At 64.3% G+C, this 12,734-nt stretch overlaps 1 protein-coding gene across 1 annotated transcript; it reads right to left on the bottom strand.

Moving 5' to 3' along the window:
* Window positions 1–2,198: 2,198 nt before the first annotated feature.
* Window positions 2,199–4,009, bottom strand: LOC136018335 (maestro heat-like repeat-containing protein family member 7). Its single transcript, XM_065687473.1, has 4 exons — window positions 3,691–4,009; window positions 3,106–3,207; window positions 2,671–2,773; window positions 2,199–2,424 (listed from the first exon to the last, which is right to left on the bottom strand). The coding sequence occupies exons 1-4, from the start codon at window positions 3,796–3,798 to the stop codon at window positions 2,363–2,365; spliced, it is 375 nt and encodes a 124-aa protein (XP_065543545.1). The 5' UTR covers window positions 3,799–4,009; the 3' UTR covers window positions 2,199–2,362.
* Between the last annotated feature and the right edge of the window lie 8,725 nt (window positions 4,010–12,734).

Below are 12,734 nucleotides of genomic sequence, written 5' to 3'. Positions count from 1 at the left end.
AACGTGGTGGGATGATTTGCACGTTTGGGGTGCTGCAGTGGATGTCTGCAGGCTCTTCAGAAGGGATCGGCAAGGAAGAAGAAGTGGTGGGGTTGCGTTGTATGTCAGGGACTGCCTTGACTGCCTCCGACTCATTGTCGTGAGTGAGAAGGCTGAATGTTTGTGGGTGAAGATGAGGGGGAAGGCCAACCAAGCTGGGCACTGCCATAAAAGATAATAAAAAGTCCTACAAGTACATTAGCAATAAAAGGAAGGCCCAGGAGAACCTCCATCCTCTACTGGATACCAGGGGGAACCTAGTGACTGAGGATGAGAGAAAGGCAGAGGTACTTCGTGTTGCCTTTGCCTCAGTCTTTAATAGTCCCACCAGCCATTAACAGTCACAACAGGGTACTCGGTTCCCTGAGCTGGGTGGCACAGATAGGAAGCTGATTGAAGTCCCCATAATTCAAGAAGGAATGGTTAGTGACCTCCTGCTCCACTTAGACATACGCTGTTCTACAGGGCCAGGTGGATTGCACCCAAGAGTGCTGAAGGAGCTGGCACAGGAGCTTGCTAAGCCACTCTCCATCATCTATCAGCAGTCCTGGTCTGGTGGGCAGGACCGAAACCTCCAGGCCTGTGAGCCTGAGCCCAGTGCCGGGGAAGGTCATGGAGCAGATGATCCTAAGCGAGATCACACAGCACAAGCGGGACAACGGGGGATCAGGTGCGCAGTCAGCATGGGCTGACGAAGGGCAGGTCCTGCTTGACCAACCTGATCTCCTTCTACGACAAGGTGACCCGCCGGATGGATGAGGCAAAGGCTGTAGGCACTGTCCCTTTGGAGCTTCATAAAGCGTTTGACAGTGTCTCCTCCCACAGCGCTCTCCTGGGGGCCCTGGCTGCTCATGGCCTGGATAGGGGTGCTCTTCGCTGGGTCGGAAGCTGGCTGGATGGCCGAGCGCAAAGAGTGGTGGTAAACGGTGTTGCATCCAGGTGGTGAGCGGTCACTAGTGGTGTCCCTGAGGGCTCGGTGTTAGGGCCAGTGTTGTTTAATATCTTGGCTGATGATCTGGATGAGGGGATCGAGGGTACCCTCAGTCAGTTTGCTGACGACACCAAGTTGGGTGGGAGTGTGGATCTGCTGGAGGAGAGGAAGGCTCTGCAGAGGGAGCTGGGCAGCTGGACCGATGGGCTGTGGCCAGTGGTATGAGGTTCAACAAGGCAAAGTACCGGGTCCTGCGTTTGGGTCACAACAACCCCATGGAACGCTCCAGGCCCGGGGAAAAGTGCCAGGAAAGCTGCTCATGGTAAAGGACCTGGGGGTGCTGACTGATGGAGCTGAACATGAGCCCGCGTATGCGCAGGCAGACAAGAAGGCCAATGGCATCCTGGCTTCTATCAGCAATAGCGTGGCCAGCAGGGCCAGGGCAGGGACTGTCCCCCCGTACCGGGAACTGGTGAGGCTGCACCTCGAATCCTGCATTCAGTTCTGGGCCCCTCACTACTGTACCTCCAGCACACTGAGGTGCTGGAGCGGGCCAGAGAAGGGCAGCAAAGCTGGTGAAGGGCCTGCAGCAAAGTGTGATGAGGAACGGCTGAGGGAGCTTGGCGGGGCTTTTGTCCGGAGAAGAGAAAGCTCGGGGGGACCTTCTCTCTCTCTACGACTACCTGAAAGGAGGCTGGAGAGAGGGGGTGGGTCTCTTCCCCTAGTTAAGTTTAAACCCGTTGCCCCTTGTCCTGTCGCTACAGTCCCTGATGAAGAGTCAGGGACTTGGATGCCCTGGTAGGCCCCTTCAGGCACGAGAAGGCTGCTACGAGGTCTCCACGCAGCCTTCCCTTCTCCACCTGCAATTGCCTCGGGCTGTGTTTGCATGGGGGGTGCCCCAGCCAACCCGTGGCTGTGCCTGGGATTGCCGTGACCCAGGTGTAGGACCTTGCGCTTTGCTTTATTGAACTTCAGGAGGTTTTCATAAGTCTCTGTTGGGGGCCGAGCGCCGCCTCCTCCGTGCCCATGGCAGCAATGAGCGCAGCCACTGTAGGCTAAACCTTGAACTCATCCTTCTTTCTTCCAGCTTGAGGACGGTCTGAGTCGCCAAGGAGGAGAGCAGGGGGCTGGCGTCTTTTCTTGGGCCTTCAAGGACTGTGTGGACAAAGCAGGAGAGGTGAGCTGACAGCCCTGTGCCCCTCCAGGCAGGGCGCGTTACACCCCATGATGCCCAGGGCCGGGAGGGAGCCAGCGGGCAGGAGGCTCAGCTGGAGGCTGCTGCTCAGGAACACCCCCCTCCACAAACACGCTCTCCCCATGGATGCGCTGGCAGCAGAGGGCCCCTCGCCTGGGGCGGTTCTGTGCCAGAGTCCTTCCTCCTCCCCACTGCCCTCACTCACCCTGTTTGATGTACTCCCTTGTCTGGCGCTCGCGCACGTACTGCCCGATGAGCCCTGGGGGGACGCAGTTTGTTGGGGAACCCGCTGCCTGTCGGGGACCCCAGCACCCAGCCCGCCTGGCCACAGAGCTCCCCAGGGAGGGCTGACCCTGGGGTGCTGTGTCAAGGAGGGGACGAGCCTCCTGCCAGCCCAACGCGTGAAGGCAGGAGTGGCTGAGAGGGGGCCAAGGGATGCTCCGTGGGTCCTGCGCTGGGATGCAGGGACCCTGTCAGAGGGAGGGACGCAGGGTTCATGGCTCACCGATGAACCTGACAGCGTCCTGCCTCAGGATCTCCTGTGGGCTCTGCAGGTAGACCTCACTCTGGTGCAGAAAGTCCTTGGTCTTCCTCCTGTTCTTCTGCAGCTGGAGAGAGAAGGGTGCAGGGTTGGCGCAGAGCTGCCCCCGGGTTGGGCTGTTCCCCCATCCAGGGCCACCCTTCTTCCCCCCAGCAGGACGTTCCCAGCTCTTCACCGTGTGGCCTTCAGGTTCAGAGGGAGCCCAGGGCTCGCCACTGATGCCGGGGTGCCACTCTGGTGGCAGGGTCCCCCTTGGGACCTGTGGGTGTGCACAGTGTGGAACAGAGCCTGCTCCAGGAAGGTGCATAGAGCTGCGGGACACAGCCCTGCGTCCTCCCCGCTGGGCACGGGGCAGGGCTCTCCCGGTTCGGATCCCAGCAGCGCTGGGGCTCTGCTCACCAGGCGCTCGCTGATCTCCCATGTTTCTGCAGTCAGGGCCAGCTCTGTCAGTTCCTGCCACTTCAAGAACCAGCCAGCGAAGTAGAGGGCTTCCTGGGCGGCCTGGGAAGAAGAAGAGATGCCACCACCAGCCCTGGAGGCACAGCACCCTGTGTCCTCCCTCTTAGCAGGGCTCGGAGCCTGTCCCGGTCCCTGCAGGGAAGACGCGCGAGTTGGGCACTGGTGCTGCCACCAGGCTCAGCAGCACAGGAGAAGAGAAGGCCAGCCAGCCTCTCTGCCTGGAAGCCCCTTGGGGCTGCAAGCTTTTGGCCTCGGTGGCCCCAGGCTGCTGTGGAGCAATAGCCTTGTCTTTGGGGCTGCAGTGCCCCGTGCCCCATGGCAGAGGCTGTGTGGAGGGAGCCGGGTGGGAAAAGCACCCGCCACCCTCTTCATCCAGGAGGCAGGAGGAGAAAGGCAGCAGTGGGTGAGGGGGGGCTCTGGCTGGTCCTAGGGCCTCAGCAAGCTAGACCTCATGGTGACACATGTTTGAAGGCTCCAGTGTCACCAGCGCCCTGCTCAAAGGACCGATCTGGCTGGGAATCCCACCTTGGCCACGTTCTCTTTCTGGTCGTGCAGGTGAAAGACCAGTGGCAGCAGGCTCTCCCACACCTCCTCCTTCATCTTCGTCTTTTCAGCACCCGTCACAAGCCCCATCACATATTGGAATAAGCAGATGGAGAGCTGCCTCACGGTGTCTGACTCCTGCGGGAGAAGGACCTCAGCCCCAAGCCCACGGCGAGCAGGGGGCTGACGTGGAGATGGATGTTCCCAAAACAGCCTCCTCCAAAAGGGAGCGAGCTGCAGCACGCAGAACGTCTGCCCAGCGGGGCTGGGGGACACAGCAGGAGGCCGGGGGCAGGCTCGGGGATGCTGCCAGGGCAGGGTGGGGCTCAGCAGCCCTGCTGCCATCCTGCCACCACCAGCTCCTGCAGCAGGGAGGCCAAGCCAGGCTTAGTCCATGACGGGAGGGGATGGGGGACAGTCCAGACCCAACGAGGGCAGCGATGGGGCAGTGGGGGAAAGCATCCCCCTGCAGAGCACGGGGCTGGGGTGGGAGGTGTGAATGGAGGTGCCCCGTGCAGGGGCACAGGGCTCTCCCCCAGCCTTACGTTGTCAAAGAGCAACCGGAGCTTGGGAGCTATGGCAAGAGCTCTGAGGCTGAGTGTCTTCTCGTCCAGCAGGTGGAGCAAGTTGTTGAGCACAAGGATGGCCACGGGCACGGCATCGCTGTCAGGATCCTCCAGGCACGCCACGATGTTTGGTATCAGGGTGAGCATCTTCCTTGCCTGCGTGACACATGGCACCTCGTGTTTGTAACGCAGTGACCGATGGCAGGAGTGAAAACCCCCTCTGCAAACACCGGCCTCCCCGCTGGCTCCTCAGCAGGCAGCACAGGTTACGAGGGCGAGCATGAGCCCAGCAGACTGGGCTCGCAGGCACAGCCAGAGGGGAAGGACAGACAGCACGGGCTCCTCGCCATCCCCTCGGCTGCCCCTTCTCCAGCAGAGCCCCTGGGCAGGCTGGTGGGTGCCTGTCATTGCCTGGGAAGCTGTCAGAGGTGCCGCAGCCCCTGCTGCGAGTGCTGCATTTCACCCAAGGGCTCAGCACCTCACAGCCCGGCTTTGCAGACCCCACACGTAGGCTGGTGGCTGTGCCGCCAGCACCCCTGTCGGGATGTGCCAGCAATGGTAGCCCCTTCCCCACAGCACTACTGCCTCTCTTCTTGCAGGGCACAGCCTTGGGGCACTGGACCGGGAAGGCGCAGAGCTGGTACTTCTCCCGATGCCCGAAACGCTGAAGCCACCCGGTTACCCAGCAGCACCGCTGTGCCCTGTGCTGCTGCCCCGGTGACCCCCACACACCATGCAGGGCCTCTTGGAGAGCCTGTAGAGAGTCCTGAGCACCAGTCTGGGCATCCCCACGCACTGGCTCTGCAGGTACATGGGGAAGATGCTCATAGCACGGTCCACAGTATCGCCGGTGTTGGTGCGCTTCAGCATCTGAAACACACAGGAGGAGCTGGTGAGGCGCGGTGCTGGCTCCAGCCATCAGCTCCCGGCAAGGACGCTAGAGGAAGAGCAAGCTCAGACGGAGGTGGCAGGGACCGCAGAGAGCCCCCATGACCCACAGCACACTGCACTGGTTGGTTGCCTGCTTCTCCACGGTACCAACCAAAGCCCACCCGCCACCCCAGCTCCCCCCGCAGCACAGTGCTGGGCCTGAGACAGCCGAGCAAGAGCGGGAGACTGGGGGACTGGCGTCGGGCTCACCTCAGTGAGCATGACCATGGCGACCATCTCCCACGTGGGGTCCTCCACACTAAGGAGATTCACCAGGTGGTCGAAGAGCACGCACTGCAGGCTTCTCGGGGTGTTCATCATCTCCCTGGCAGGGGGAAGGAGGCACTGTCAGGCCAGAGCCGGGCAGGCTCACCTCCCCGGGGTTCGCAGCAGTCTGGACAGCAGCAGGCTGCAGCACTTTCTCTGAGCAGCGGGGACCCTCTCGCCATCAGCCCCAAGGGAGTGGGTGCTGTGGGGCACGCGGTCCCCGAGGAGCGGGGAGAAGGGGCTCTCACCTGGCCACGATGCGCACTCCCTCGAGGTGGTGTTGGACTTGGAGCAGGTTGTCCCAGCCACCCTGCTCCTCGATGGCCAGCTCCTCCCACTCAAAGCCCATGTTGCAGAGCAACTTTCTCATGGACTGCACTGCTGACCTGCACAAGGAGAGATGCTCAGCTGCCACCGGGACCCCTGGCTTGGCTCCGGGTGGCCAGCAGGGATGAGAGGACAGGGATGGAGCACCTGGTGGGAGTGAGCTGATCCTGCTGGTACTCCTTCCAGCAAATGAGCACTTCCTTTTGCTTCAGCTCTGTTGTGAATGACACTTGGAATAGCAGTGCAAGGAAAAGCTTAGGGAAAACCTCCTGCACCTCCTTTGGGCAGAGGGACTGCCGGAGGATCTCATGTATCGTCCTGCATGCCTGCAGAAGACACCCAGAAACTGAGACGTCCTCTCATCCCTGGGGAGGTCAGGGCTTGGGTGGGCAGGGAAGAGGAGGGGTTGCCCCGGGAGACAGCAAGGCCTGATCGAGCGACTCACAGCCAGGGACAGGACGCGGGGGTTGTCCATGGTGGCGGCAGAGACCTTGCGCCGCGACTGATTCGTCATTGTGCTGAGCAGCTCCTCCAGCACCTTCCTTGCAGCTTTGGGCTCAGAGAGCATCACCTTCCACATGGCCATGGCGTCCCTGCAGGGACATGGGGCTCTGTCAGCGGGGACACCCTGGAGGACGGGCGGGCTGAAGGCCCTCAGGAGGGTCTTGGGGCCCCCGTCCCAGTGGCAGAGGAGCCCCAGAGGCTGCTGGGCCCCATACCTGCTGCACGTTGGGGAGCACTGCAGCACGCTGGCCACCACTTCTCTGGGTTTTTTGCATGTCAGCACCAGCAGGGCCGTCTTCAGGCTGTTGCGGGCTATTTCTGTGCTGACGGAGGGCAGGTTTCTGTAGATGGCCCACGTGATGTTCAGCACCTGCAAGGGACACATGGGTGGCAGTGGGGAGCGGTGTCAGCAGGGTGAGCGTGGCTGTTTGCCCAGCGCCACCTGGGTGCTGCTTCCATTCCCAGTGTGATATGCCAGCTTGAGATAGTGTCAGTGCTGGCCAGCACAGAGCCGGGACAAGAAGAGTCCCCGGAGGGTCGGTGCGTCAACCGTGCCACCGCAGGCTGCTCACCTGCCTTGTCCGGAAGTCAGTGTGTGGCACGACGGTGTCCACCATGTGGGCAGCCATGCTGATGCTGTAGACCCCTGGGTTTGTCAAGGTCTTCATGGCCATGAGGATGATATCTGCCCGCTCAGAGGGCTGGAGACAATTTGCAAACCCCTGCGGGATGAAGGAGAGGGAGGACTGTCACCTAGAGCATCCTGGCTGTGCAGCGAGAGCGAGACGCAGAGCCAGGCCGTGCTGGGAGGAGACCAGCGGTGGGGCTCAGGGTCCTGCGGGGACCCCGAGCTCGCTGGGGCCTTTGCCTGGCCCCTGCTCAGGAACAGCACGAGCCCCGTCAGCCCCATGCACCGGGTGTCCCTTCACTCATGCTGAGCCCCGGCCGGGAGCCAAAGGCACTTCTCACCGAGAACATCTGTCTCAAGTCTCTGGTTTTCAGCAGGTGCCAGGTGCGCATCTGTCCCCTGCTCTGCTGGAGCTGCCACCGCCTTATCTTCGGCAGACAGGGGTACCTGCCTGGGGAGCAGCAAAACCGGGGTGCTCAGAGAGAGCCTGCAGGGCTGGAGGTGCAGCTGAGAGTGCTGGGCTGAAAAGTCACTGGCAAAGAGAGGCCTGGACCCGCACAGGGCCAGAAAGCCCAGGGAAGGCCCAGGGCTAGCGCGAGTGTGGGCGAGGGGAAATGGCTCTTCGGGCTGCGGGCAAGCAGGTCGGATCTGGCTTTCTCTTGCCAAGGAGAGTGGCCCCTGGCTGCCCATGCCCGGGGGAACCCAGCCCCGCACGGCTTCTCTTACTTAGGTGCAGCAGGGTGAAGCAGTACAACAGAAAGAGAGCTTCTGCAGCCTCAAGGCAGGTCCCCTTGTTCTTGCAGGCGCAGCAGAAGGTGAGGTGCCCCACCATCTCCCCCATCGTCACAGTCTTCCAGCACTGATGTTGGAGCTTTGGGGTTTGCAAAGAGCAGGAGCAGGACTGGGGGAAGATGGGCACAAGGTCACCTGGGCACAAGGAGAGCCTCAGCCGCTCCCAGAGCAGCCAGGCAGCAGCCCAAAGCAGGGCAGGGCTGCTGGCCCCAGGCTGCTGCCTGTGCCCTGGGAAAGAGCACGAACAGGGAAGGGCAGAGCCCCTGCTGCTGAGCTCCTGCAGGCCGGGTGCTGCTGGGGCTCACGGGCACGCGGCTGGGGCACTGGGGCTGCCCAGACCAGGAGCTCAGTACCTGTGGCAGGGGGTAGGTGCTGAAGAAGCTGGCCAGCCTGGCAATCCGTGCCAGGGCCCTCTCCTGCACCACGGCCACCTCCGAACTGATGAAGGGCAGCAGGAGCTGGGAGGAGAAAAGCTGTCGGTGAGCCAGAAGGGGGGTGGCACAGCACAGCTCCTCGGCAGCGCCTGACACGGGCACGCGTCCTTCTTGCCCCTCGCAGCAACGGGCTGTGGCCAGGCGGGTCCCCACATCCCACTGCTGCTGCTGCTGCTGCCCTGCTGCTGTGCACCCACCGCCCCTCCGAAAAGGTCCGTGCCTGCACGCGCTGCCCCTGAGCACCCCGAGGCTTTGGGGTGACCCCTCCCTGGGGACCTGTGGTGGGGCTCCGGGATATGGCCCGTGAAGCCGCAGGGGGAGAGCGCCAGGGCTGGGCTCCCCTTTCCAGACGGGCAGCTGCGCCCGGAGGGTTGTGCAGTACAGGCAGTGGGCGAGGACCTGGGTGCGCTGGGGCAGGAGAAGGGGCTCTGGCAGCAGCCAGGAGGAAGGGGCTGGGGGGGGGGGCACCGCTCAAGCTGGAGGTCACTGCCCAAGGGGACCCTGTGCCAAGGCCAGACCTTGAAGATGTTCTGCAGCTCCTGGATGCCGAGGGTGCTGGCGCTGCGCACCAGCACCTGTAACATGCTGTCCATCGCGGACAGGGTCTGCAAGGGAGCAGGGTCTCGAGGGCAGCCCTGGCAGCCTGGGGGAGCAGCGCAGCCGTGGCCCTGCTCTGAGCAGGAAGGGGGCTCGGGACAGGGAACTGCTGTGTCTCACAGCAGGGCATACCTTGCAGTAGAGCCAAGCCTCGGGGCCCTGGCTGTCCTGCGGAGGCAGGTGGAAGACGCTGCAGAAGCAGGCTTCCAGGAGGCTGTTCTTCTTCAGAAGCAGTCCCACTCTGCTGCAGGGACAAGGAAGAGCTCTTTGCAGGAGGCAGACCCAGGGGTTGGAGACCTGGGCTGATCCCCACGTTACAGGGGCCATCTGAACCCCTCCTGACCCTGACACTGGCCTTCGGGAGGAAATTCCTGTGCCACCCCCTGCCCTGCTGCCTGCCCCCTCGCAGTCCCAGGTCTGTGGTTGCCCGTGGGACGGGGCTGATGGGGCATTGGGCGCTGGGGACACCGAGCTGTGGCTGGGCATGTACCTCAGGGCAGCGATGGTCAGCATGACTTGCTGCCGCACCGTGGTGTCCAGGCGATCAACGGGCTCCTCTTGCAGCAGCACCTGAGGGGCACAGCAGTGTGGATGGGTCAGGACAGGGCAGCTCCTTCATCCAGCGATAGCCCGTGGGGCTGTCAGAGCCCATCCTGGCACCCCCAACCATTAGCAGTGGTCCCAGCCACGCAGCAGGAAGGGCTGCGGCCATCGCAGAGCACAGGCTGGCCAAGGGACCTGCAGCCGGGCCATGCACGTGGCTCTGGAGCATCGCCAAGGATGCAGCCCCAGAGCGCTGCTCGCTCCGCTCGCACTCCCTGCCTGGCTGAGCCCTCTGCTGCCCCAGGGCTGTGCCGCTGCCCCTGCCTCAGCCTGACCGCCCATCCCCTCACCTCGAGGGTCTCCGCCAGCTCAGGCTGGAAGAACGGCAGCGTGCCGCACAGGGAGGGGTGCGTGCTGCTGGTGGTGCAGATGGTGCAGACGGACCCCAGAAACTTCAGCTTCTGGTCTTCTTGCTGCCAGCCAGGAGGGGACAGACGGACAGACATTGTCAGGCGGGAGAGACAGACGGGGGGTCCATAAGAGCCCCCAGCACCTTCTGAGTATGGGACGGGGGCAGAAAGACTGTGGAGGAGACACAGGCACAGCCACATGGAAGTGGCCATGGATACCTTTGGTCTGCTCCTGATGGATGCTATGATGGTGTCCAGGCTGTTCTTTTCCTCGCTGGACATGTCCGCAGTAGAGATGCATAAACCTGGCCAAGGGAGAGCAGGCCGGGCTGGAGGGCAGGCAGGGGGGAGTAGACGAGTCCTCTGCCCAGCTTCAGGGATGTCCCCAGCCCTGGCTCTAGGCTGGGACACGGGTGCCCCCCGTGCACCCCAGGGGCGAGGGTGCGATGCGGGAGGGCAGCAGGGGAGGGAGCCCCAGTGTGCCCCAAGGAGGGACACCCGGCACCAGGGGGAAGAGGGAGTTCCTGGCCCAGGGATGCTGTGGTGGGGCTGTTCCCTGGGCTCTGCGCTGCGGGGCCGATGCCTGGCTGGGGACTGCAAGCGTGGGACGGGGCAGGGCAGGGTGGGCAGCCCCTGCCCGCGGCACCCGCACGCTCACCTCTACGCATCTCGTTGCACGTCGGCCAGGAGCTGGGAGCCGGGCCGGCTTCGTCCTCCTCCACCCGGGCCAGCCTGGGTTGGCTGGGGGGTCTCGCCTCCATCCTGAGGGAGGGAGGGAAGGGGTGAAGGGGACCCCCACCACCAGAGCTGCCCTGCCAGGAGTGGCGGGGCAGAGCGCTTGGTGGAGCTCCTTGCTCCCACCATGTCCCTGAGACACTCTGCAGGCAGGGCCGGGTGACAGAGCACCCCGATGTCACCCCCGCTCAAGCTCCTGATCCCCCCCTCCACAGCACCCCTCCTGTGACCCCAGAGCCCCGCGGAGCCCTCCTTGCCCCAGGGCGGTGGGACTGACTCCGCCTTCCCCCTTCTCCCGGCACGGGGTTGGGGCTGGGAGCACCCCCTTGTCCCAACCCCACTGTCCCCTCGCTCCTGGGGACTGGGGCCACCCCTACCTGTGGCTGGGCCTGGGTGCAGCCCGTGGCCCTCAGGCACTCGAAGGCTCTTCCCTCTTGCACAGGAGGCCCTGGACACGGCCCAGGGTCTCCCGTCGCGTGAAGGCTGCCGAGCACGCAGGGATGCCGGGTGCACACCGTGTGCTCGGCCACTGCTGCAGCCGCGCTGAGCTGGGGATGCTGGGGTCCCCCTAACATAGCCGGTCCCCCGGTGACGGTTGCCAGGGCCATCAGTAATGGGTCAATTATGAGTCAGTGATGGCGCCTGCCGGGGATCCCTGCCCACCTCAGCCCCGCAGACACGGCCCGGTTGGCAGAGCCCCGGGCAGCAGGAGCGGGCTGGAGCAGGAGGGAGCGGGAAGGCGCGGCAAGGAGCGGGTTGGAGTGGGCAGGCGCCCGCTGCGGGGCTGGGTAAAGCCAGCGCTGCCTCCTCTGCCACCAGGACCCGCCGTGGGTCAGCAGGACACGCCGTGGGTCAGCAGGACACGCCGTGGGTCAGCAGGACACACCATGGCAGCGAGCTCGTCACCGAAATCCGGGAAATAAACTCCCTGACCAGAACGACAGCTTAGAAACCCGACGCTCCTTTGTTAGGGCAGCGGGTGCATGGGGAGTCGCTCTGCCTAAGGCACGCCGAGAAGGGCCAGTTCCCAGCTCAGGCATCATCACCACGCACGCACTCATCGTAACGCGGGAAACGCGCACCCAGTTCCCGTTACTGACGCACGTGGCGATGCGGGCAGATGAGGCCGGGGCGCAGGCGCCGCGCGTTTGAGGAGCGGTCTCTGGGGGCTGCGGTGCTCGTCTGGGGAGAAAGCCCCTGACTCGTTTTCCACTTTCATGGAAACCCCTTAGCCAGGGCGTTGGGATGCGTGTGGAGTCTTTCCAGTTAACCCCACGTTCCTGTTTGCTCTAATGCACGACCCCGAGAGGCTCCTCGAGGTGTTTCTTTTGCAGCCATGTGCCTGTTTCTCAGGCGTAGCAACAGCAGGAGCCGGCACTGGGTGAGAGGAGACCCCCGGCTCTCCCGCTGCAGCCGGCCTCACCCGGGGAACCGCAGCCCCCGAGACACCGAAACACCAGTTCCGGCACCCTCGCCGCGCTGTCCGCGCCTCGCTCTCTGCGCCCAGTGAACCCCAGCTCCATGCGGTGCCAGTGGCGGGGCGCTCCGCCGGGGGACGCGGCACCGGCCACGGCCACCGCGCGGGCCGCAGCCGGCGGGGAGAGGAGCGCGGCCTCCGGCCGCCAGGGGGCGCGCTGCGGGCGCCGAGCGGTGTCGGCGGCGGAAGTGATGGCGCGGCGGCGGAAGCGGTGGGTCCGGAGGGGCGGCCCGGGGGGCGAGCGGGGCGGGAGCGGCGGGGTCGGTGATGGGCAGAGGCGGGGCGGGGGGGGCAGTGATGGCGGCAGCCATGAGGCCGGGGGCGGGTCAGTGGTGGGCCCGTCACTGAGGGGATGGGTGACGGGTCGGTGGTGGTCAGTGGTGGGTAAGTGATGGATCAGTGACGGGGTGGGGGCAGGGATCAGCTGGGGGATGCCGCTCAGGTTCGTGCACCTCGTGTGGGTGGCAGTGATGGGGGATGCAGAGCGGGTGCCGTGGCAGGGGGCTGCTGCCCGTAGGCCGTGTCCAGCAGCGTGGCTGCCGCTCCTCCCACTGAGCAGCCTGGGGAAACTGAGGCACGCGTGGCCGGATGGGCACCGGGCGAGTATGGCAGGGCCCCTGCAGTGCGCTGCCGGTGGGGTGGGCAGCCAGGTGCACGTGTCGGTGAGCCAGAAGGGGGGTGGCACAGCACAGCGCCTCGGCAGCGCCTGACACGGGCACGCGTCCTTCTTGCCCCTCGCAGCAACGGGCTGTGGCCAGGCGGGTCCCCACATCCCACTGCTGCTGCTGCCCTGCTGCTGTGCACCCACCGCCCCTC

This window comes from Lathamus discolor, chromosome 7 (assembly GCF_037157495.1).
Source record: "Lathamus discolor isolate bLatDis1 chromosome 7, bLatDis1.hap1, whole genome shotgun sequence".
Classification (NCBI taxonomy): Eukaryota; Metazoa; Chordata; class Aves; order Psittaciformes; family Psittacidae; genus Lathamus; species Lathamus discolor.
The sequence above is the reverse complement of the archived record's forward strand: the minus strand, read 5'-3'. Positions and strand labels throughout refer to the sequence as shown.